A 23176-nucleotide genomic window follows, 5' to 3' on the forward strand; every position below is an offset into this window, starting at 1 on the left:
TATTATGGGTAATGAAAGGTTCATATTTTGGTTTTGGGAGTCACCAACAACAGGTTGACATGCATGCAAGGTCAAAAAACACTTTCATTGTCTTATAATATGCATTTATTTTTACCTTTCTTGCTCAAGGACTCCCAAACAATTCGTTCAACGATTCATTTTTCCAAACCCCTCCTTTGCGTGACGCTAATCTGCTGTGATTGGTCCGATTGTTCTAATTTTCATTCCTTCATGCCTGTAATGCCTGATAAAGCAGCGTTTGTGAGCGCAGGGTTGCTTTGTGTACAGCGTTACCGGGGAAACAGCTATTTTACCGCTCTAAAAGCAGCACCTAGTGGCAAAGAATGAATCAGCATTAGCAATATGAATTGACGTCAACATGAAACGGCTTGGGATTCGTATTAAAAACGACTTGTTTCAATGATTCAGAGTCGACTCTTTCTTTTGAAAGACAATAACTTTATACAAGGTGCACTTTCAGATTAAAAACTTTGCAGGATGTTTTCATTCACTTAGAGCTGTGTTCTATACTGCATGAAAGGTAATTTTCAAAAATCCATAATAGGGGCACTTTAAATTTGATCAAAATAATGAATTATTTTATATAAAAAAATCTACAAATAAATACTAATAAATAAATACAAATTTAAAATTTGTTAAAATATAATTTAAACGTTTTATTTAAATAAATAAATATGGGTCACAGGGAAGCATATTTAAAATAGATTTAATTCAGAAGCTAATATAGCCTATATAAATAATAAATAATTCCCTCTAAATATAAGTTCACATATTTATATTTTTTATTTCTCTATATAGTCGCATATTCTTCAGGTTTAAGTTTGGTGGACTGATCTCACATTACTGAACATGAAACTGAAAAACGGGAAGGTTAAAGAGCCCATCGATCCCTTGAGACCTTTGAGATAACAGTCTGCTACCCATTAGAAACGAATCTGTAACTGGATCAGCTCATTAATGCTCGTCCCGCCCCCTCCTCGTTTGAATGTCAGCACTGATTGGGCACAACTGCGGCACTAACAGTGACCTCGCACAAAACCTGAAGGCGACCGAAAGGATAAAACGCGCGCGGGGCGCATCACGGCGACAGTATCCAGCCCGCATCCTCTCCTCAGCGGTTTCATCTGGACTTTGGGTGAGTCTGACAAGAAGATGCCACGAGGATTTTTAGTGAAACGGAGTAAACGTGCCTCATCTACATCCTACAAGGTGCGTGCGCAAGAAGAAAAAGAGCCGCGCAAAGAGGACCTGTCTACCCAAACTCAAAATGCAAGTGTGCCGGACGTGCTGGAACCTATTACAGAATCATGGACAAGTGACATTAGCTCTAAACATGAGCAGAAACATCTTCTGGAGGACTCTGGAGGGGTTGTTGGAGAGAGCGATTACGCACAGAGTTACTTCAGTTATCCCGAGCAGAGCGCGTCGTCTCCGCGCAACAGCACCGACTCCTACAGCCCGATCAAACCCATCAGCACGGAGCTTTTGGACAGGTGTCTGAGCTCACCAGCCATGGCAGAATCATTTCCCTTGGTCACCCCGGTGTCTTCAATCGAGCGTCTGCTAATGAACCACTCTGCCATGAAGTTTGGCACACCGGTGCCCTCGTCGCTGCCCCCCTACCCTGCCTTTCATCAATGCGTAAAACGTGCGTTCATGGACTCAGAGCGCAAGAGCAAACCACCAAAAAAGTCTAAAGTCACCAGAAAGCTCAATTTTGAAGACGAAGTCACCACCTCACCAGTCCTCGGGCTTAAAATAAAAAAAGAATGTCCCGAGTCAAAACTAGCACCACAAAGTGGTAGAAAAAAACCGCTCGGTGAGTTCATCTGCCAGCTTTGTAAGGAAGAATACTCTGATCCGTTTTCTCTAGCCCAGCACAAGTGCTCCAGGATCGTCCGGGTTGAGTACCGCTGTCCGGAGTGCGACAAAGTTTTTAGCTGCCCTGCCAACCTCGCGTCCCATCGCAGATGGCACAAACCTCGCAGCCTGAGCACCGGAGACGCGAAGAAGTCTCAGCTGGAGGCGCGTAACCACGAGAAGACCTCAGTGGAGGGGAAGGAGAACGCCAGCAAGTTGAGAGTGAACAATCAGCACCAGCTGAGTCTGGACAGCTCCCAACACCACAGATCAGCACCGGACAGCAACATGATGCACAGAGGATCCCAAGACCCTCCACTGGACCAGAGGTACCCGTCCTCGGAGAAATGCTTTGAGATGCATATCGGCTCCGCGGACAGCTCGAGGTTGTTCGATCACTGCCCCGAGGAGCCCGACAGGTCCAGCACCCCCTACCTGCCCGCGTCCGTTCCAGAAGAAGTGTTTGAGTGTCACTACTGCAGCAAGAAGTTCCGCAGGCAAGCCTACCTGAGGAAACACCTGGCCGCGCACGAGACGATCAGAACAGCCTCATACGGTCACATTGAAAGCGGACAGATCACTTTCCCGTGTCACCTGTGCGGAGCGCACTTCCCCTCCGTGGAGATCAGGGAAAAACACCGACTCTGGCACGCGGTCAGAGATGACTTACTACTCAGACCTGATCTGAGTCCTGGAGAACAGCAGATATTCTCATGCAAACACTGTCCCTCCACGTTCTTCAGTTCTCCGGGTTTGACCAGACACATCAACAAGACTCATCCCACAGAGAACAGACAGGTGATGCTCTTACAGATGGCCGTCAGGCCGGGATGCTGATCTCAGAAACACTTCAGATTATGTCTAACGGCTTGTTGTTGATATTATCACTAATAATACGTCCAGTGTCTTTATGTGGGAATAGCGAATTTACAGGTTTTCTTTGTTGACAGCAGAGATAGTTTCAATAAAATTCTCATCAATTTAATGTATCAGAACTGAGAATAACAAGAAATATAAACGTTAACTATTGACATTTCTATGGCTTTCATTATTATGAAAATTTATTAAAATAATATCAATGATTTTATTAATTTATTAACTTTTCCAGGCTTTCCATGACCATGTGAACCCTGTATATAATACTTAGCTCATATACATTCACATTTGATTATTATAAACCACTTTCAGGTTTGATTCACATCTATTTGAAACTCATTACTGATAATATTATTGAAAGTTATAAAGTGTTACCCATTAAAGGTTCTTAATGTTGCCAGTTTAATTTAATTCATGAAACTGTTTATAGCGGGAAAACAACAAATCTATCAGGCTTGAGACTCTAGGCTCTCAGCAGGTTTTTGATTAATATATGTCTTTATAATATGGGAAAAGTGAGTTAATATATTTTGTGTCTCATTGTAAAAATAGCTCCCATGGAAAGCTTCTTAGTCTTAATCGTTTTAGAAGGTGCTTTGATTTCTAGATCATGAATGAAGGCACTGCACGTTCCATTATATTTTAATTGACAACAGTAGCTGCAAAAAATGTATTTATATCATAACAACTGCCAGGAAATGCCATAGCATACATCAAGACTATTAGAGGCCCACATGTAATAATAAACTACAAGTGTCATATTTATATTTTCATATGTAGCCATTTCAGCTGTTACGGGGGAAATTAAGAGGTCAATAAATTGAATTGTCTTCGAATACCCTTTCAAATGTAGCTCATTTGTTATTTGCAAAATTTCAAAGGAGAAGCTGCTTAAAACTGGAAAAAATAAATAAATAAATAAAAAAGAAAAATCAGTGCATTTAAAAAAATATAAATGTTTAAACATTTGATGCACCCAATAACTGCACAGGATTTTCTGTTGTAAGAATATTTTTATTCTTAACTGTAGTTGCACATCCACTCTCCTTTGACATCCGATACAAATGTATAGAGTTACTAGCATATGACAATATTGTGGATCTGTGCGTGTGCTTGTGTGTTGTGCAGCTGTTATATCAACACATGCAGTTAGTCCTGGAATCATGCAGCATTTGATCAGTAGTAACATACACAAAATCTACCCATGAGGATGTTTATTTCCTCTTGAAATTACATACAGGTCTCAGTTGCTTGTGTGCAGGCCTTTAATATACACTTTATAATTTCAATCCAGAAGGGTGCTGCATAATTTCAACTCCACAAGTATTATTTTTTCTGATAAATTTCTAAATGACTTCAAATTAAAAAGAAATATAATAAAACCTGACCCTCATGAAGTCTCCCATAGCTTTCAAGAAAGTATACAAACTTGATTTTATCTTATACATGGCAACAGTTATAACTTGCATCCGTAGTCTACAGGGTCAGATACCCTTATATCCCTTAAACGTTCAAAATTAAACGGAAAAGTGCAGACCAAAGCTAGTGTCAAAGACGTTTTTTTTGTACACGTCCACATCTACATGTTTAGAAAAAAAAAAAAAAACAGGACATGATTACATTAAAGGCTGTTCAGCTGTTTGAAAACACGCCATCCACTGTTGAACTAGCTTAAAAAGTCCTAAAGCGGGTAGTTCGGTTCAATTTGGCAACATCGCCGTCTCCCTGCAAGACCTGTTAATGTGGCAACTCATTCACACTTTCCTTAAAGATCCCATCTAAGATGAGGTGAATCAAAAAGAGCATTGCAGTCAAATGATTCATGCTGTAAATGAGCTGATAAACCTGCGTGGGCTCGTCTCTAAGGCTGCTGTGCAACGAAACAAAACGACAGGACAGAGTCCAGCAAAAATCTAGCCATACAGACTGACATTCAAGCTGAAGACTTGTTCTTTGACTTGTTCTAAGTGGCCTTTTCACTTTTTTTTTGGTTGATTTAAATACTGGTAAATATGTACACAGATCAGATACTGTTCATACACTATACACATACATTAAATATGTATATATTTTATATTTATAGATATATACACGCACAAATAACCGTTATAAATGACAAAGGGGCGGTTCAGTATAACATCAGTAACATTCTAATGAAGAGAAAACTGAATTTACAAATTGCAATAAACCGTGATCCATAAAGAAAACCAGCAAATAAACAAACAAATGTGAGTGTCAATGTTATATAAAAACATGTTCCACATTAGGAGTGAAAAAAAAAACTGAAATACGTAACAGCAAGAAGTGCTTCAGTTTAAACGCAAATCTGTTTTCAGACACTTCTTCCGCCATCAAATTGTCGCGTCTTCTGTACAAATATAAAAAGTTGCGGTTGATACGATGGCAATCAAAAAGAAACATTTTCGTATGATTTATTTTTTATTTTTTTTTAAATGATCACTGGCACTCTTGAGTAGTGGACAGCTTCAGTGGCACCAGCTACGACAACAGTATAGGAAGTTATTTAAGTAAAACGCAACGCAATATCCATCAGTGATCGACAAAAAAAAACAAAAACATTTCAAGTTGTCTTTGATCACTCTGGCTCTGTATGGGAGGAGTCAGACAGCATTGGGGGTGTGGCTACTGCAGGCAAGTGGGTGTGGTTTGTCTCTGACAGTGCAGTGGGCGGAGTTCTGCAGTGAAGTGTGTGTTTGCTCACTCAGGTCAAGTCTTGTTGGCAGAGCCCGAGGAACGGCGGAGCTTCATGGACATCCGGCTCTTGCTAGCACGAGGTGATATTGGCGAGGCTACGTCGCTCCCGTCTACCTGCATTGCTGGACTTTCGGCCAGCTGACTCTCGAGGCATGAGCCTGTCAGGGAGGGATGAGTGGAGGAAGAAGAAAAGACAGAGATCAGAACGTCACGATTCCAGATTGTTCACACACACGCTAAACACTGCACTCAAAATCTACTCGAATGTGGCATTAAAGGGTTAAATTTAGCTTGGGTTTGTGAATTCAAATATGAAATACATAATGAAATTGGGTTGAAATAGGGGAAATAAGTGTCTATACTAAGAAATGTGACTTTTTTTGTGATCTCAAATCAGACTCGTGAATTTCACTGAGACTGGAATGGGAAAAACCTCTTGGTTAAATTGTACATAAAGGCCACAAGTAACAAATAGAGAGCAAAATAAGTGTGAAAACCCCTTCCTGAGGGGCGTGAGAGGTTAATGCACCAGTGCATTGTGGGTGAAGTTCACAGAGCGAATCATAGGGGATGCTGGGACTAATCAACGCTGAGATTTGACACCTCGTCCCTCGATGAGACCAACAGGGGTGCAGTTACGATATCGCAACACAAACTACATTGTAAAAGAGGAATGGGGGGGAGGGGGAAGACGACATTTTCAGTTCCAGCATACCATTCACAGCTAGCGTGAAAGACCTTCCGTTTCAAGCCTTTTCCCTTTACCTTGATGAGCCCAATGTTTTCTAGTTGAGGTTTGGGAAGGAGCAGAAAAATCACAGCATTTCTCTCTTGGGGTGCGAGAATGGACAGAAGTGGCCGATAGAAAGGGCGACAAGAGAGAGGGGCAGGAAAGACGCAAAGTGATGTGGAATGTAAGAGAAAGTAGAGAAAGAATACAAATCAGACAGGAGGAAGAAAAAGAGAAGAAGAGATACAAGATAAAGGTGTGAGCAGGCTGAGAGGGAAAACAGTAGCAGGTGCCGTTTCAAGCCTTTTCCCTTTACCTTGATGAGCCCAATGTTTTCTAGTTGAGGTTTGGGAAGGAGCAGAAAAATCACAGCATTTCTCTCTTGGGGTGCGAGAATGGACAGAAGTGGCAGATAGAAAGGACGTCAAGAGAGAGGGGCAGGAAAGATGCAAAGTGATGGGCATAGATGTGGAATGTAAGAGAAAGAAAACAAACAAAGACAGGAGGAAGAAAAAGAGAAGAAGAGATACAAGATAAAGGTGTGAGCAGGCTGAGAGGGAAAACAGTAGCAGGCGCACATAAAATACAAGACCACAAATGCAAGAGCTGATCTCTCCACACGCACATGAAGGTTTATTATTCATACACACACACGCTCATCCACTCAACTTACATACACAACACAAAAAGATGTCGGGATTATCACCCACTAGTAACGAAAGTCCAAAAACGAATGCTGTGACACCAACCTCACTGAAATGATACTGCAACACCACATGTAATGCTCTCCGGTTGTCATCTGTACCTGAATGACTTCTGTAAAGCAATCGTGCTCAGCAGTAGCATTCCGGAAGTAAAATGCCATTCACATAATCACATAATGCAACCTTATTTATATAGACATTTAAAAAAAGACTTACACATGAGCTCTGAGGCTGCTGAGAAAGGGATAACATACACTTCCATTCAAAAATGTAGGGTCGGTAAGATTTTTAACGTTTTGTTTGATCAAAAATACAATAAAACAGTAGTTTTGTGAAATTTTGTTTAACTGTGACTTTCCGTCAATTTAATGCGTCCTTTATGACTAAAGTCATACCGACCCCAAAAGTTGGTAGTGCACGGTCAAATTATCATTATTATAAAGGCAATTATGTAAACTGGGACATTTGCATTAGAGCACAGTGGTTTACTGACAGTTTACTGAGAAGAATTAATTTTTTAAAATAGGCACTTTGCAATCAATTGTTGTAATGTTGTGATTCAATCAAGAGTTGGTTGAAAATCTTCTGAAAAGCTTATGGAACAGGAAAAATACTTCCGGAACAAAGGCTGCTAAAAAAGTGGGCAGCTGCCGCCATTGAGCTCTATTATCCATACGAGAGCTGTTGTACTGTACCATTCTGGTGCTTCCATTCAACGTTTACACAAACAGACAGACATATGTGTGATATAAAGAATAGAAGATGAGGTGAGTGAAGCTGTGAGATCATGCTGGACACAGACGTGACTTATAGGAACCTAGAGGAGTGACGTCTGAGAGAGGTAGAGAGTGTAAATGTTGGTCAGCGTTAGGGATCTGGTGTGAACATGCCATGCAGTGTATGTTGCAGACTTCCCATTGGACAAAATACAGAGAACATGGAAAAAGAAGGGAACATGTTTCAGTCTAGAAAGGAATCAAACAAACAAACAAGATGAAGCAAAAAGAGAAGGAGCTCGTAACGTCGTTACAAGCCAAACAAACGCAAAGACAATCAGGCAGCCTCAGTGTACGGCATCTTCAGGAATCTTACCTTTAGATATACACAAGTGATAGATTATGATCTGAAGGGGAAACATAAAATAAACAAAATAAAATATAACAAAAATAAAATGGGAATGAAAAAGAAAAAAAAGAAAAGAAAAATTAACATTTGGGTTTAGAAGTTTACCGGGAGCCCAACACAAAAGCCAGAATAAAATCTTTGGGTTTGAAAAACGACTCAATTTGCATAGAATATAAAACGAATGATCGTTTTTCACCCCAAAAGCAAATTGTTTTGCAATGAATGAACTAAAAAAAAAATACAGTTATGCATGTGTCCTCAAATGAAAGGCTTGGATAATTACTCTATTTTTGTATTATATTCACAGTGAGTGATTGGGGAAAAAGATCAATGAATTCTCCTCAAATGAATGCATCTGCAATTGTTTTCTCAGAAATTTCGTCCAAAAAAAGGGCTTAACGCTATTTCTGGACTGCCTTTGTTTCAAGTTCAGCTGCCATGTTCATTTTAAGTTTAGCATTCCTGTAGCTCAAATAGTAGAGCACAGCGTTAGCAATGCCAAGACCATGGCTTTGATTCCCAGAAAGAGCTTCTTGAAATACACATTCAAAAGTTTGATCAGTAAGATTTTGTTTTGAAAGAAATGAACTTTTATTCGGCAGGGATGCATTAAATTGATCAAAAGTGACTAAAGACATTCATAAAATCAATTTTTATTCATCAAAATAGAAAAAATGCATTATGGTTTCTGCAAAAATATTAAGCAGCACAATTGTTTTCAACATGGATAACTCCAGTTGGTGTTTAATATTTCACAATATTACTGCATTTTTTATCAAATAAATGCAGCCTTGTTGACTTCTCTCAAAAACATTTAAAAAATCTTAATGACCCCACACTTTTGAATGGTAGTGTTTATGTATATCGAATGCAGTGTTGCTTTGGATAAAAGCATCTGCCAAATGCATGAAAATGTACATGTAAAAATAACAAAGGTGAGGTGACTGGATAGAAAGTAAGTGTGCATGTGATTCTACAAGCCTGGAACTGAATGAAATTGTGCGTGAAGGTGAATAGTGAGTAGTGTAAAATGACAGATGAATTAAGTCAATGCCCACCTGCTTCAGAGGGAAGATGGTGGAAAGGTGCAGGGCAGAAAACACGAGCCGCATAGTCCTCAAATGTTGTCGGTTCCAAGTGGTGCTGGACTATCGTCTCCAGATATCTTGCTCTCTCTTCGTAGCTGATAAACATACGAGTTAAAGTCATACAAGATTGGTGCATTGATTTCATAAGCGACAAAAACACATCAACAGGGGTCCAACAGTTAGCCAGGATGCCATGAGTTAATAATTCTCCCATCATACTGTAAACTGTATTACAAAGCTGTCATTGCTTTACGTATGGTGACACTGGGTATCAATGGACATCTTACTGTCTGTGTTATTCGGTTAAGAAAAATGATGGTATTGAGTAAATGGAAGGGATTGGATTGTGTCGCTGTGTATGGGTTTAAAAACGGAGGGATTCTGTTAATGGGGACGATTTGATTAAGTAGACCGGTGGCATAAGGTCTTTGCTGCATTCATAACTCAGTAAGCCAAGAGCACACTGTTCAGATAACGACGGATGCTGCGTCACTGGAGAAACTTGATGGAGGAGCAGCGAGAAACGGTGCGAGTGCGAGACGAAAAGAAACGGAGGTCCTGCTGGGACGAGGCAGGGGGAAGATATTCTCGGCTCTAGTTCTTTGAGCGTCTCTGCCGGTAAAGAGGAACGCGTAGGAAATACAACACTCACGCAGATCTGTCGTTTGCCTTTTCCTGTCTCCAGCAGACCCGTTTCCTGCCGACGGGTCCCGCTGTTTGAGAGCGAACCCTAGCGTGAGTGGGTGAGAGGTTCCCACAGAGGAGAAGACAAAGCAGCTAGAGAAAGTGTCTGTAGGAGCAGTGTAATTAGACACATGCTGTACTACAACCATAAGCAGAACATGAGTCTTGACAGCCGTGTTAACAGCTCAGAACAGCACTCATATGGTCTTACTGACTGAAACATTCAGTCACGACTGCTACAAATTAATTCAAAGCTTCTGAATGTAGACATCAGCTGTGGCCTCCCTGTTCTGCACTTCCAAATTATTAAAACTAAGAGCGCCACTGCCTCATGAACCACTAACAGTTCATTCACTAGACACAGAATAATTTATATTTTGCTTAAAACTTGCCAGACAAAATACATACACAAAATCCTATATACCATCATATACATAGGAGATTAATCAGATATATACACAACATAAATGTAACATTATAACTACCATCCAAAAGTTTGGGGTAAGTAAATTTTTTTTTTTAAAGAAATTATTACTTTTATTAAGCAAAGATGCATTAATCAAATGTGAAAGTAAAGACATTTAAAATGTTACAAAAGATTTCCGTTTCAAATAACAGCTGATTTATTTGAACTTTCTATTCATAAAAGAATCCTGAAAAAATGTATCATCATTTCCGTTATTAATCGGCATGAGTGTTTTCAAAATTGATAATAACAAGAATTTTTCCTGAGCACCAAATCAGTATATTAAAATGATTTCTGAAGGATCATGTGACACTGAAGACTGGAGTAATGATGCTGAAAATTCTGGTTTGCCATCACAGGAATAAATTGCGTTTTAAAATATATTCAAATAGAAAATGGTTATTTTAAATTTTAATAATATTTCACAATATTACTGTTTTTACTGTATTTTTAAAGAAATAAATGCAGCCTTGGTGAGACATTAAAAAAAAAACTTACAAACTTCAAACTTTTGAACGGTAGTGTACATCTGCACAAAACAGAAGTTACAACTTAGATACCATTTCAGTCACCATAAAATTAACTACAATGAATATGACATGATGAAATATTTCCAAAATTTTTAACATTTTATCATTGGTAAAAAAGCTGGAATTAAACCAGCGTTTTCTCCATTTAAGGTCACTGAAATGGAGAACCTGTTTTTTAGACTGAAAAGTCTACGAGTCTTGAGGGGTCTAGTCTTGGTCAAGATCTGGATCTTGGGGGTTTGTTACTGGTCTGGGTCTTACAAGGTCTAGTCCTGACTACAGCTCTGCTACACAGATGGTTCATGACCAGAAAAAGCTGCATAGTGGACCAGATTTTATGCTGATAGTCTGGCTACAACCGGGCAACCATTCCAAACAGCGAGAGCAGAGCGTGAGCAGCACCGCTGTGCATCTTAATAGCCCTCTCAGAGCCGCCCACATGTGGTCACCATCCTGAACCTGAGATGAGCCTCTAATACCACCCTGTCACCAAGACAACAAATCCTCTCCGCTGTTGACTTCAGATGCTCTTTGTGTGTCACAAAGAGAGAGGTAAAGGGAAAAACAGTTCTTCTTTTTTCCCCTTCTCTCTTTTTTGCACCATGTATTCACCCAAATAACCCGGGCCTTGCATCCACTGTAATTGAATTTTTGATGGGTGGTGTTTTTTTTATGACGGCTTGTTAAAAAGGAGAAAGTCCTTTTAAGAGAGTGCGTGCCGGGTTCTCGTGCCCTCTCTAGCATCACATGCTAGAAGAGGAGAGGAGGATAAAAAAAAGAGCCTTTTGTGCATTACCAGAAACTCATTTTCCCTGTGGATGAAAGGCAGAAGGGGGGAGAAATACTCCTGGCCTCTTCCCCCCTCCTACAGAGCTTTTCATTGTCACCGCGCTGAACTCCTGGGCTCTGGAAGGAAAGAGAGAAATTGCCACTGAAGAGACAGCAAAAGTGAGCTTGTTAGCACATTAGGAGTGAAGGGCTCGTGGTGGGCTCCAGGAACAGTCTCTGGTGGTGTGTTAATTCAGCACTCCGAACATGCTGGTGCTGATAGCCTCCAAATTGATCACTCCTGCTACCCTCGATTTCGTTCCCTCCCTCTCGAAGCCGACGGCAGAGGTGGAGAACAGAAGCACGCCTCTGAAAAAGAGTAGAAGCTTTTTATGATGTCAAAGTCGTGTCAGTCATCTTGACCCCAACAACTCCTCTATGACAACATGGTGTCTGGCGAACACTCTTAGGTAGACGACAATGATCTCTGAGAGACATCAGAACCGCTGACATAAGAAAACAATAACCATGGTGAAAATTTGAAGAATTAATTCTTGAGTGTGAATTTGCATTGAACTGGCCACATCTCACAGGAAGTTGGAATTGGAATCTGAATTGCAATTTGAACAGGAAGAGGAATTTACCAAAGGGTAATTTAAAGGTTGACCCCGACAACTCCTCTATGACAACATGGTGTCTGGCGAACACTCTTAGGTAGACGACAATGATCTCTGAGAGACATCAGAACCGCTGACATAAGAAAACAATAACCATGGTGCGTTCCCTCCCTCTCGAAGCCGACGGCAGAGGTGGAGAACAGAAGCACGCCTCTGAAAAAGAGTAGAAGCTTTTTATGATGTCAAAGTCGTGTCAGTCATCTTGACCCCAACAACTCCTCTATGACAACATGGTGTCTGGCGAACACTCTTAGGTAGACGACAATGATCTATGAGAGACATCAGAACCGCTGACATAAGAAAACAATAACCATGGTGAAAATTTGAAGAATTAATTCTTGAGTGTGAATTTGCATTGAACTGGCCACATCTCACAGGAAGTTGGAATTGGAATCTGAATTGCAATTTGAACAGGAAGAGGAATTTACCAAAGGGTAATTTAAAGGAATTAAACACAGGTCATGCATTCTGGGAAATGAAGTGTTCTTCCACCCTGGACCACAAAAATATGATGAAATGTACATAAACATTCAAAAAGTTTGGGGTCAGTGGGATTTTTTTGTAAGCAATGATTTGACAGATTTACTGTCAGAAGTGATAGTAAAGACATTTATAATGTTAGATAATATTTCTGTTTCAAAATAAAAAAAAAATAAAAAAATTCTATGCATCAAAGATTCTTGAAAAAAATAAATCACGGTTTTCAATGAAAAATTAAGAAGCGAAATAATACGAAATAATAAAATAATAATAACAAAAGTTTCCTGAGCACCAAATCAGCATATTAGAAGGATTTCCGAAGGATCGTGTGACACTGAAGAGTAATGGAGTTTTAAATTGTAATATCTCACAGTATTACTGTTTTTACTGTATTTTTCAAACAAATGCAGCCTTGCTAAACATAAGAGATTTCAAAAACATAAAAACATTTTCTTACTGACCTCAAACTTTTCAACATTCAAAGTTTGTCTTTTGAAAAAAACTGTTTTATGAAATTCTTTGAATTTCAATTCATTTTAATTCTACTTACATTCAAATTTTAACATTTAAGTTAATTCTACATCTCGTTTGCTACCTCAATTAAAATCCAATTCAAATTAAGGAGCTCAATGGAAATTTAAATGGCATTCTCAATTCTGAATAGTGCATGAGCTACAACATATTCATTATGCTGAACTGATGTCTGAATTAATCATAAAATATAGCATGAACACAAATAAAAACAGGGCATCTTAAAGGACATTTGTGCCTGGAAACATCAGTTCATCTGAGAGCTCTGGGACAATCGGATGTGTGACAGCACAAAGATGACACACGGCCAATATCTTCACTCTCCGAGAGCACAGCGATTCCCTGCTCTGGTCTTGCAAATTAACACAGCACAGTAGCTGACAAGCCTGGTGAGAACACGGTCCCAAATCGCACACACACACACCTCATTTTAATTACACACGATCAGTCATTTTCTCCACATGGTTTGGTTGTTATTATCTGTGCTGAGGATTCCTCCATAGGACAGCACTGGCACCTTTCAAAAGAAACCCAGAGCAGGATCCACAGCCCCACAGAGAGAGCCACTGTCCGGCTGCCGAATGGCTCTCGTATCCTCACACACAACCCAGTGGGATACGCACAGAGGAGTCCGTTCACTCAAACCACAAACTGCAGGGTCTCCACAGGTACTATTGTCGGGACATGTCTGTCAAACCCTGTGAGAAATCACTTAGCCGATATACAGTTGCAGTCACACTGCTTAAAGGAATAGTTCAACCAAAAATGAAATTTGCTTAACATTTACTCACCCTCAGGCCATCCAAGATGTAGATGAGATTGTTTCTTCATCAGAACAAATTTGGAGACATTTAGCATTACATTATTTGCTCACCAATGTGAATGGGTGCCGTCAGAATGGAAGTCCAAACATCTGATACACAATAACCCACAAGTAATCCACACGACTCCAGTCCATCAAAAAGCAAAAAAGCTACGTGTTTGTACGGAACAAATTCATTAAGATGTTTTAACTTTAAACCATTACTTCTAGTAAGTCCACAATCCATAATAATGCTTACTCCAGTTCCTCTCCTGTTGTCCTCTCACATCAAAATCCACCAAAATATTTGTTTAGAACTGTTTTGGACTGTTTTCACTTGTAAACTGTGCTTGATGTGAATATTTCTCTTCTGAATCAAGAAGACGACTTCCAATGAAGAAAGCAATCTTATGAATAGAAGACTCTTGTTTTATTACAGATTATTGTGATGTTTTTTTTTATCAGCTGTTAAGAAATCTCATTTTGACGGCACCCATTCACTGCAGAGGATCCATTGGTGAGCAAATAATGTATCGCTAAATTTCTCCAAATCTGTTCCAATGAAGAATCAAATTAATCAAAATCTTGGATGGCCTGAGAAAGAGTAATTTTTTAGCTAATTTTAATTTTGGGGTGAACTATTCCTTTAAATGGAGCATTTCCAAGTCTACGCTTCAACCTAACTCTTGATGTTCAGATCTGCCATCAATCAAGCAATCTAATCAGATCTACCCAATTACGCACGCTGAAAACATCTGAATCAAATATCAAAGTGTTGATCAAACCAACTCTAAAAATAAACCTAAAAATTCTGAGCAGCCAAAATCCTCCAATACAAATACATCTGCACTGGAGAGAAAGAGAACGAGATCAGAAAAGTGACAGAAAAACATCACACAAATAATCAAATTTGAGGAGTTTTACAGAGTATAATTACAGAAACCTATGTGTGCCCTGAAGTGCAGGCTAATCGGTTTATTTTTCCATCTGATGCCTGCTGATATCGTGGCCCTAACAGTGATTTTATTAGCGAGGCACGGTGCTGCGGCTGGCTGCCATAACCCCGTCATTACGGCCAATGTCTCCACGTGGCACAAGCAGATGAGAGGAGAGATAGCCCAGGCTAATGCACCATTGCCTGGGGCTCCGAGACACTGATCTGGGCCTGGGCTCCAGCATCACAGCCTCTCCTATTAATCTCCGCTGAAACCAAATTGAAGGGCTCGTGAAATACAGCCCCGAGAGTGGCCAGCCCGATTTATCGCCCTGCGTCCTGTCCCCGCGCCACAGGGGGAAAGTGATGTGCGTGCTGCCATTGCAAATGCAACATTTATTTAACATTCACGACATGCAAGTCAGCGCTAATGCTATCAGAGAGGCCTGCGTGTACGCCGAGCTACACGTACGTGGCGGTCCTGATTAGTATGAATGAGTAAAGGTAGGCTTGCCATCTGCCTCCTGTGCATGTCTTTTTTAAACAGTAACCTGATTTTGTGGTTCTACTGAGAGTAGAGATTTTTCACCACGGCTTTCAAATGCCATGGCTATTAATTCTTTAAATTACATTTAGCTTTGCAGAAACGTTTGAGGTCTGAATTCGCATAAGGAGTGTTTATCTTCTAACATGTTTCAGCAGGTTTTGATGCGCCCATGGACAAACCTGCAACATTTAAATAAAATAATACATTATTGTCCAATTCTTCACAGCTCTACCAGTCAAAACAATATCAGATGTGAAGATATTTTTATTACTTTTTTCTTTTTATTTAGGCCCTTATTCATGTAGAATTAGGTAATTCTAGGCATTTCTAGAATATTCCACCCTGCCTAAAAATAAGTGATTGTGTGATTTCTCTTTACGCTTACTATGAACAAAGGCTGCAGGAATGTTTTAGAAGTACTTCATTCTGAATTCATCCCTTACACAAGACTCATAAAACTAATAAAAATTTATAGAACTAATTTGGAAATACATGTAAAAAGCTATTTTTTCAAACAAACTTTCAAATAGATAGAATGATATATAGAACGATAGACAGAACGATAGAAAGACAGATAGATAGAATAATAGACAGATGTCAGACAGAAAGATGGAGATAGATAGAACAACAGATCCAACGGTAGAATGGATGACAGATGGAATGACAGACAAAATGATAGACATACAGACAAATAGAACGATAGATAGAATGATAGAACGATAGATACATGATAGATAGAACGATAGATAGATAGAAATACAGACAGACATGTGTCTCTGCTACACTAACCACAAACTCCATGTGAGAAGCCTGCAGCGCATCCTAAACACTTCGTAAGAGTCAGACCCACATTCCCTATTGCCATGCACCCCCAGGGAGTTTGTTGTTTACCAATCTATCCAGAGCCGGAGGGGGCCACGCAACAACATTTTTTTTTTGTTAACACACCCTGCACCTCACTCATTCACACACGGCCTGTGTTTGACTGACTGGAAAGTCTGGGGATGAAGCTGTCGGTGCTAACAGGTCAAAACAGCAGAGAAGTTAGGAGGAGTGGCTCAGTGATTGATTGACATATTAATGCCATCGGCGACCACTGAGGTGAACTGTGCTGGAAAAAAACAACAGTCACTGACAGCGACGGGTGTCGCTTGTGCAGTTACAATAATTACTAATGCACAAAAATAAAGAGATAAACAGACAAGAGAGAGAAAGAAAATGGCAAAAGCAATTAAGCACTGACCCCACCAATACCCCAAACCCCCCCTTTAATCTGTTCCACCCCCTTTTCGGCACTGATGGGACAATTAGTGAATAGTGCAACCTTGCATCCCCCTTCACACACACACACCAGCAAACCACGTTGTTACTGGGACACAATAGGGCCCATTGTGAGAGCTGGCAGTGTGTGGCAGCGCTGCCCGTTAGGCGTTTGACTGTGGCTACATCAAGTATGTGTGTGTGTGTATGTATGTGCGTGGGCCGCTCAAGCATGGGGACAAAAGGGGAAGCACTGGCCTGCTGCTTCCATCAGCTCGGTTGCTTTTGGAAAAGCCAGAGTCAGAAGGAAAGAGGCTATGACCCAAAGCTCTTACACTCTCTCCGCTATCACGCCCTGCCATATGCTGACCCCAGCAGCCCGGCACTTATCGCTGCCAATCAGCAGCCAGCGGGCCTGCCCCCACTGTCACACCGGAGCTGGAACGGTCCCACACACCACTGGACTGGCACGGCCAATGGGGAAGCCGCTTAGCACGTCCCCTCCTCTCCCCCTGCGTCCCAATCGACCACTGACAGATGGAAAATGGCCGTGACTCTTAGACTTACGTGTTTTTTTTTTCCTCGCAGAGTCCAAGCCAACAACACCCAATCTCCCGCTTACCCTTATGACTGGTTTTGTGGTCCAGGGTCACATATGACCTTAAGATGAGGCTGAGTGAAACGAATTTGAATTTGAACTAACTAACTAACTGAACCAGCAACTTTTCCCAGCTCTGCAATTTAGCTACTACACCACACCACCTGTTAGTGATTGATTCAGAGATACAAGGACGTTAAAGGGACAATTAAGTTACATAACTTTCTCTCTCTCGGCAATGACTGCATGTGGTGACACCATCAACAGGTAAGCAGGAGATACTGTGACTTCCTTCCTCACATCTCTGGGGTCCTCTCAGTCTTACGGCCCGATTTCATCATAGGAGAGCAGCTCATCTGGCACATAGATCTTCTAATCACTACTAGCCTGCCATCCATCCCTCACAGTCATCAATTATTCGCACAGGACAGAATGAAAAGAAGGTGCGAGTGCGCTCAAAGAAAGAGAAAAAAAGAGGGAGGGACAGTTTCAAAATAAAGGGAATCAGACTGAAAGAAAAACAGACCAAAAGAGAGAATGGAGAAAGATAGAGAGAGAGAAAAGGTTTGGAGAGACATCCGTCGATAATGACAGATTACTGTAATTCAGGCTGTCAGGAGCATCGACCTGTGCGGCTCACGCCAATCAATAGCTCAGTCCACTATCGAGCTCCGTGCAGGCACACAGATGGGCGAGATTGCTGCGAGCGAAAGACTCAAGCTGAGCCAAACAATCTCTCTGGCTTGGAGGACATGGCAGATGAGAATCGCTTTCCCCCCCTTTTCTCTCGCTATTTTTTCCCCTCCTCTCAGACTTCGCTTTGTTTTCTGGAAGTAGCATCTCTATGAGAAGAAAAGAGCGCTCTTAAAGAAAGGTTAAAGGTCTTTGGTGCCAACGAGACAGAGAGGCTGGATTTGGACTTGGAAATGTTCGGATACTGAACACTATCTAAAGCATACAGTGGCTGTAATCATTTAGCAATAACTGTTTTTCGACAAAACAAAGCAGATTGTCAAAGTAAAAGAAACTAGATTTTTATAGTGGCACTTGACCATCATGATGGGCGGTTGGTTGCTTACAAGTTCAAATCCAGGCTGTTTGTCTCATTCTGACCGAAGGCCTTCAACCTTTTTTTTTTTTAAACCACTCGTTTCTTATCAAAATTATGTTACTTTGAGGGTCAAAAGAGTCAACCATCAATGATGTTCTGTTCTCTAGATATGGTTCAGGTTCGTCCTTCAATGTAAAACTATGGGATTTTTCCCACTTTCCAGTCCAGTCACTTAAAGCAACAGCCAAAGTTTAATACTAAAGGTCCAAATCACTAACCGTAAAACATGAGCAATATTAATAACCTTGGCAAGCACCATTAATTATAAGACTGTCAATTTATTTAGATGTAGAAATAGCAAATAATCTAATAATTTAATGCAGTGTTAAAAAGGATCCTACGAGAAATGAAATCAAAATAGAAACCACAGATTTCCAAGAAAGCATGATCAAGTCAATGAAAATGCAGTTATACTTAATAATTAACTTTACTGTTCAAAAAGTTGGGGTCAGTAAGATTTTTAATAATACTTTTGTTAGCAAGGATGCATTATCTTAATCAAAATTGACAGTAAAAGAAATGTATATTGTTCTATTTGTAAAAAAAAATACTATATATATCCTGAAAATCATGAAAAAATGTTTATTATATAAGAAAAGTTTCTTGAGCACCAAATCAACATACTCAAATCATTTCTTAAGGGTCATGTGACTGAAGAAATGCTTGTGAAAATTACATTTTACAATATATCACAATATAAATAAAGTTAAATTGTAATAATATTTCACGATATTACTCTTTTTATTGTATTTTTGATCAAATTGCAGTCTTTGTGCACTTAAAAGTCTTCTTTCAAAAACGGTAGTGCATATGATTGTTCCATATAGGTTTGATTTATAAAACTGATTTCCGTTAAATTTTTCGACATTAACTTTGAAAGCCCTAATAATTATGTAAAGGTAAACAAGCTAAAACTACTACTTTTTAAGCTTATTTTTAGAGACAATGCATGTTGTGTTTGTATAATAAGAACTGAAAAGTGGACCCAAAAAATAAGATAAGTACAACAACGGAGGTTCAGATCGTATAACAGAGAAAAGAGACAGAAAAGAACACCAAATTGCCAAAGAAGCACTTCAAAAGCAAATGTCTGTGCAGTCAGGTAAGCAGGCACTGAGAAGTGATCAGAATGATCCTATCACCCGCCTGACTGGGTGAGCAGAGAGCGGTGCTCTACATGTGCAGAGCTGAGAAACAAGACATCAATAATTATCGAGCGGCTCTACCTGCTCCGTCAGAACCAACCTGACCGCTCGCAAGTCACTCCGTACATATGTGAGCCAGGTCTGTACGGCAGCAGGAGAGAGCAGAAGACCAACCAAGCAGGCTGTAACAATGATAATAGGCTTTTGCCACCTTAAACATGACAAAATCACACATGTGCACTCGTTAAAGTCTAGGAAAAGGATACAAATTTTGGTAGAGAGGGATGAGGGACTTCAGAGCTCTGCTGGCGTTGATGGCCGTGGCTCGCACCACTGTGGGTAAGATATTTCCATCCACTATGGCTCCATCAAACAAGGGACCGAAAAATGGCACCTGTGGAAAGTGAGATGACATGATATATGAACACTTAATGGCCTGTGAAGAGCAAAATGTGAGAAGCTCCAAGCAGGAACAAAACACACATTTCAATCAGTATTAAGGCCTATTCACACTCCCATACGTTCACATTTTCAGCATGAAAAATGTGCATGACAAGATTATAAAATGAAACAATGAATCTCTATAAACTCCTTCACATCGAGTCTGAAATATTGTATTGCGATGGTCCATCTTTTTTTAATCTTATCCATTTTATTTTATATAGTACTTTATTAGTTAAGCTTGGGGCCTGGAAGATATGTTTTTTAACGAAGTATGCATTTATTGGATCAAAAATACAAAAAAAAAACTGTAATATTGTGAAATATTACTAAAATTTAAAAGACCTGTTTTCTATTGTAATATATTTTAAAATGTAATTTATTCCTGTGCTGCAAAGCTGAATTTTCAGCATCATTCCTTCAGTCTGCAGTGTCACATGATCCTTCAGAAATCATTCTAATATGTCGATTTTCTGCTCAAGAAACATTTTTCATTGATTCATTGATGAACAGAAAGTTTAAAAGAACATTTATTTGACAGATTTTTTTTGTAACATTATAAAAGTCTTTATTTATACTTTAATAAATTGAATGTGTCTTTGCAGAATAAAAGTATTAATTTCTTCAAAAATAACAAACTTACTCACCCCAAACTCTAGAATGGTAATGTATTTAAATTTTTTCAGATACCATTATTATATTTTTTATTGATATATATATTATTTATAGCACACCATATAAGCTAGCAGCTTTATCCTATAATAAAAGGAGGCATGGAAATGTCAAAACCTCCGACGTATTTCAGTCTGTTACATAAAAAAATCCCTGACATTAAGCAGAAAAGGTACAGTGAATAGCCCTCGTGCACTGAAATGGGGTCTAAATGGACTTTCATAAAAGCCAGGCCTCGTCTTTCTTTATCTCTCCATCTTTCTACATTTCCTCAGACTGCATGAAAGACTGAGCCTCTCGTCTCGGATCCATCTCCACAGCGGAATTCGATTCTGAGAATCCCATTCATTCAATTATGCCCTGACATAACTGAGCAGGAAGCAATGATTGGTAGTGCCCAAAGACAGATATGCTTCCACTGTCTCCTGTACAAAGCATCGAGCTCATTTACAGAAAAACAAATGGGTGTGATGCACAAACAAACATCTCTGCTTTGCTGTATACCGATCTATCTGTTCAGCGGCCATTCAAATTGTTTTCCTCCATCAAAGTATGGACAAGGCTTTCGGGGAATTTGAATGCATTTAGCCTACAGGCCCGTTCAGACAATTTGCTTCAATTAACTGGTTCAAAAAACACAAGATTCAAAACTCAAAAAGAGTCTAAGGTGTCACATGTTCTTTTGGTAATAAAAGAAATATTTATTTATATAATGCTGTTCATTATTACGGTTTTACACTACCGTTCAAAATTCTGGGGTCAGAAAATTGTGCAATATTTTTTGAAAGAAGTCTCTTATGATCATCAAGGTTGTTTGTATTTGATCAAAAATACAGTAAAAAAAATTATATTGTGAAATATTATTACAATTTACTCATTACTCCAGTCTTCAGTGTCACATGATCCTTCAGAAATCATTCTAATATTCTGATTTGCTGCTCAAGAAACATTTCTTACTATAATCAATGTTGAAAACAGTTGTGCTGTTCAAAATGTTGTGGAAACTGACATTTCTATTTTCAGAATTCTTTGATAAATAGAAAGTAAAAAAAACTGCTTTTATTTGAAATAGATTTTTTAATCATTATTTTTTTTATAACTGTGTTTAGAATTATTAAATGCCTCCTTGTTGAATAATAATATTCATTCTTTAGAAAAAAAAAATCTTATTGGCCCTAAATTTTTTAACAGTAGTGTATACTTCCAACATGTCATCCCATCCCGCAGGTGCTTTAAATATGTTTTACAAATCTATTTGAATACATTAAAAAGATTCAAAAATATATTTGTTTGTGACATTTCTAGTTATAGACCGAAATCAGAAACAATTAAAAGACAGTCCTTATTGGTTCCTCTGAGATGGGTTCAGCGTTGAGCTCACCTCGGGTTTTTTGATGATCTGGATGCTGTACATGTGGTTCTTCATGGGGTAGATGATGATGAGCACGTCTCCAAATTCAGTAGGAATGATGCCTCTCCGGTAGTCCCGCGAGTGCTCGGACCACACGATATGCACTTCATCATTACCCAGGTGCCTTAACTGTATGCAGAGAGAGAGAGAATACATAAAAGATGTCATTTAGATTACGCGTTTGTCCAAACAGATTTAAAGTATACTTTTTAAAGATATGGTTCCTCTATAGTATCCTAAGGCTGAATGGTGATACCTCACTTTCGTTGTGGGGTTCACATCCATAATACACTTGTATGCATTGTTTACTCTGCAAGAAGCCTTGAGCTTGTGTGTTGTTCATATTTTATGACCGTCACGCTTTCTAAAACAAAAGCAAAAATGTAACTGGTTTGAATTGAATCTCGACTACACGTTGCCATGGTCCAGCGATATCCACTACAGTGTTATTAACCTTGCGCTGTGACAGTTGAGAGAACGGACACTCGGTCCCGTCTCTCCTCCTCTCATCTATCTTCCACCAATCACTCCATCTTCCCAGGACCCGCTCAATCACTGCCAAGGCCATGGGCGCAGTGACCCATCAACTGTCCCGAGCGACTGCCGCAACCTTTATGCAACCAATGACAAACGCTGTCCTTTGGACATCATTCATTTGGCTCAAGTTATTTAAATCAGCGCAGATCGTAGAAAGGCTGTTACTCTTAAGGTGAACAGGTCCAAAATTAACACTCTCTGACCATCAAATGCATATAGTAGAGACTAGTTTTATATGATGCTACAAAAAATACCAAAGCAGCAAACTCATTAATTGCCATGAGGTAATATAAAATAATAAATTAATAATAATATATAAATAACATAACAAATATATAAATGTAAAACATATATAAAAAATATAATAGCCATTTAAAATTATAATAGTTATATGAGCAATATCACTCGAGTACGAGAGTGATACCGGCTCTATATCAGCATGGCTGTGATTAGGCCAGAGGCA

The 23176-nt window shown here is 39.4% G+C and overlaps 2 protein-coding genes across 6 annotated transcripts in view; one reads left to right on the forward strand and one right to left on the reverse strand.

Annotated features, from left to right (window-relative positions):
• Positions 1 to 1126: 1126 nt before the first annotated feature.
• LOC107725494 (insulinoma-associated protein 2-like) lies at positions 1127 to 2718 on the forward strand. Its single transcript, XM_016534774.1, has one exon. It carries the CDS (start codon positions 1174 to 1176, stop codon positions 2716 to 2718), a length of 1545 nt encoding a protein of 514 aa, XP_016390260.1. The 5' UTR covers positions 1127 to 1173.
• A 1042-nt stretch (positions 2719 to 3760) lies between these two features.
• Positions 3761 to 23176, reverse strand: part of ralgapa1 (Ral GTPase activating protein catalytic subunit alpha 1) — an 86035-nt gene continuing 66619 nt past the window's right edge. For 2 of the 5 annotated variants that reach the window (XM_016534762.1, XM_016534745.1), the window contains 5 exons: positions 22147 to 22305; positions 19919 to 20046; positions 9090 to 9214; positions 7999 to 8029; positions 5551 to 5630 (listed from right to left, as the gene is read on the reverse strand). In XM_016534762.1, the coding sequence (XP_016390248.1) occupies positions 8001 to 8029; positions 9090 to 9214; positions 19919 to 20046; positions 22147 to 22305 (441 nt within the window). In that variant the 3' untranslated portion in view covers positions 5551 to 5630; positions 7999 to 8000. Of the gene's footprint in view, positions 5631 to 6187; positions 6225 to 6505; positions 6584 to 7998; positions 8030 to 9089; positions 9215 to 19918; positions 20047 to 22146; positions 22306 to 23176 lie in introns of all 5 variants that reach the window. The other 3 variants (XM_016534728.1, XM_016534753.1, XM_016534738.1) reach the window with 2 other exon arrangements.

Source organism: Sinocyclocheilus rhinocerous, unplaced genomic scaffold, assembly GCF_001515625.1.
Source record: "Sinocyclocheilus rhinocerous isolate Xijiao unplaced genomic scaffold, SAMN03320098_v1.1 scaffold1004, whole genome shotgun sequence".
Classification (NCBI taxonomy): domain Eukaryota; kingdom Metazoa; phylum Chordata; class Actinopteri; order Cypriniformes; family Cyprinidae; genus Sinocyclocheilus; species Sinocyclocheilus rhinocerous.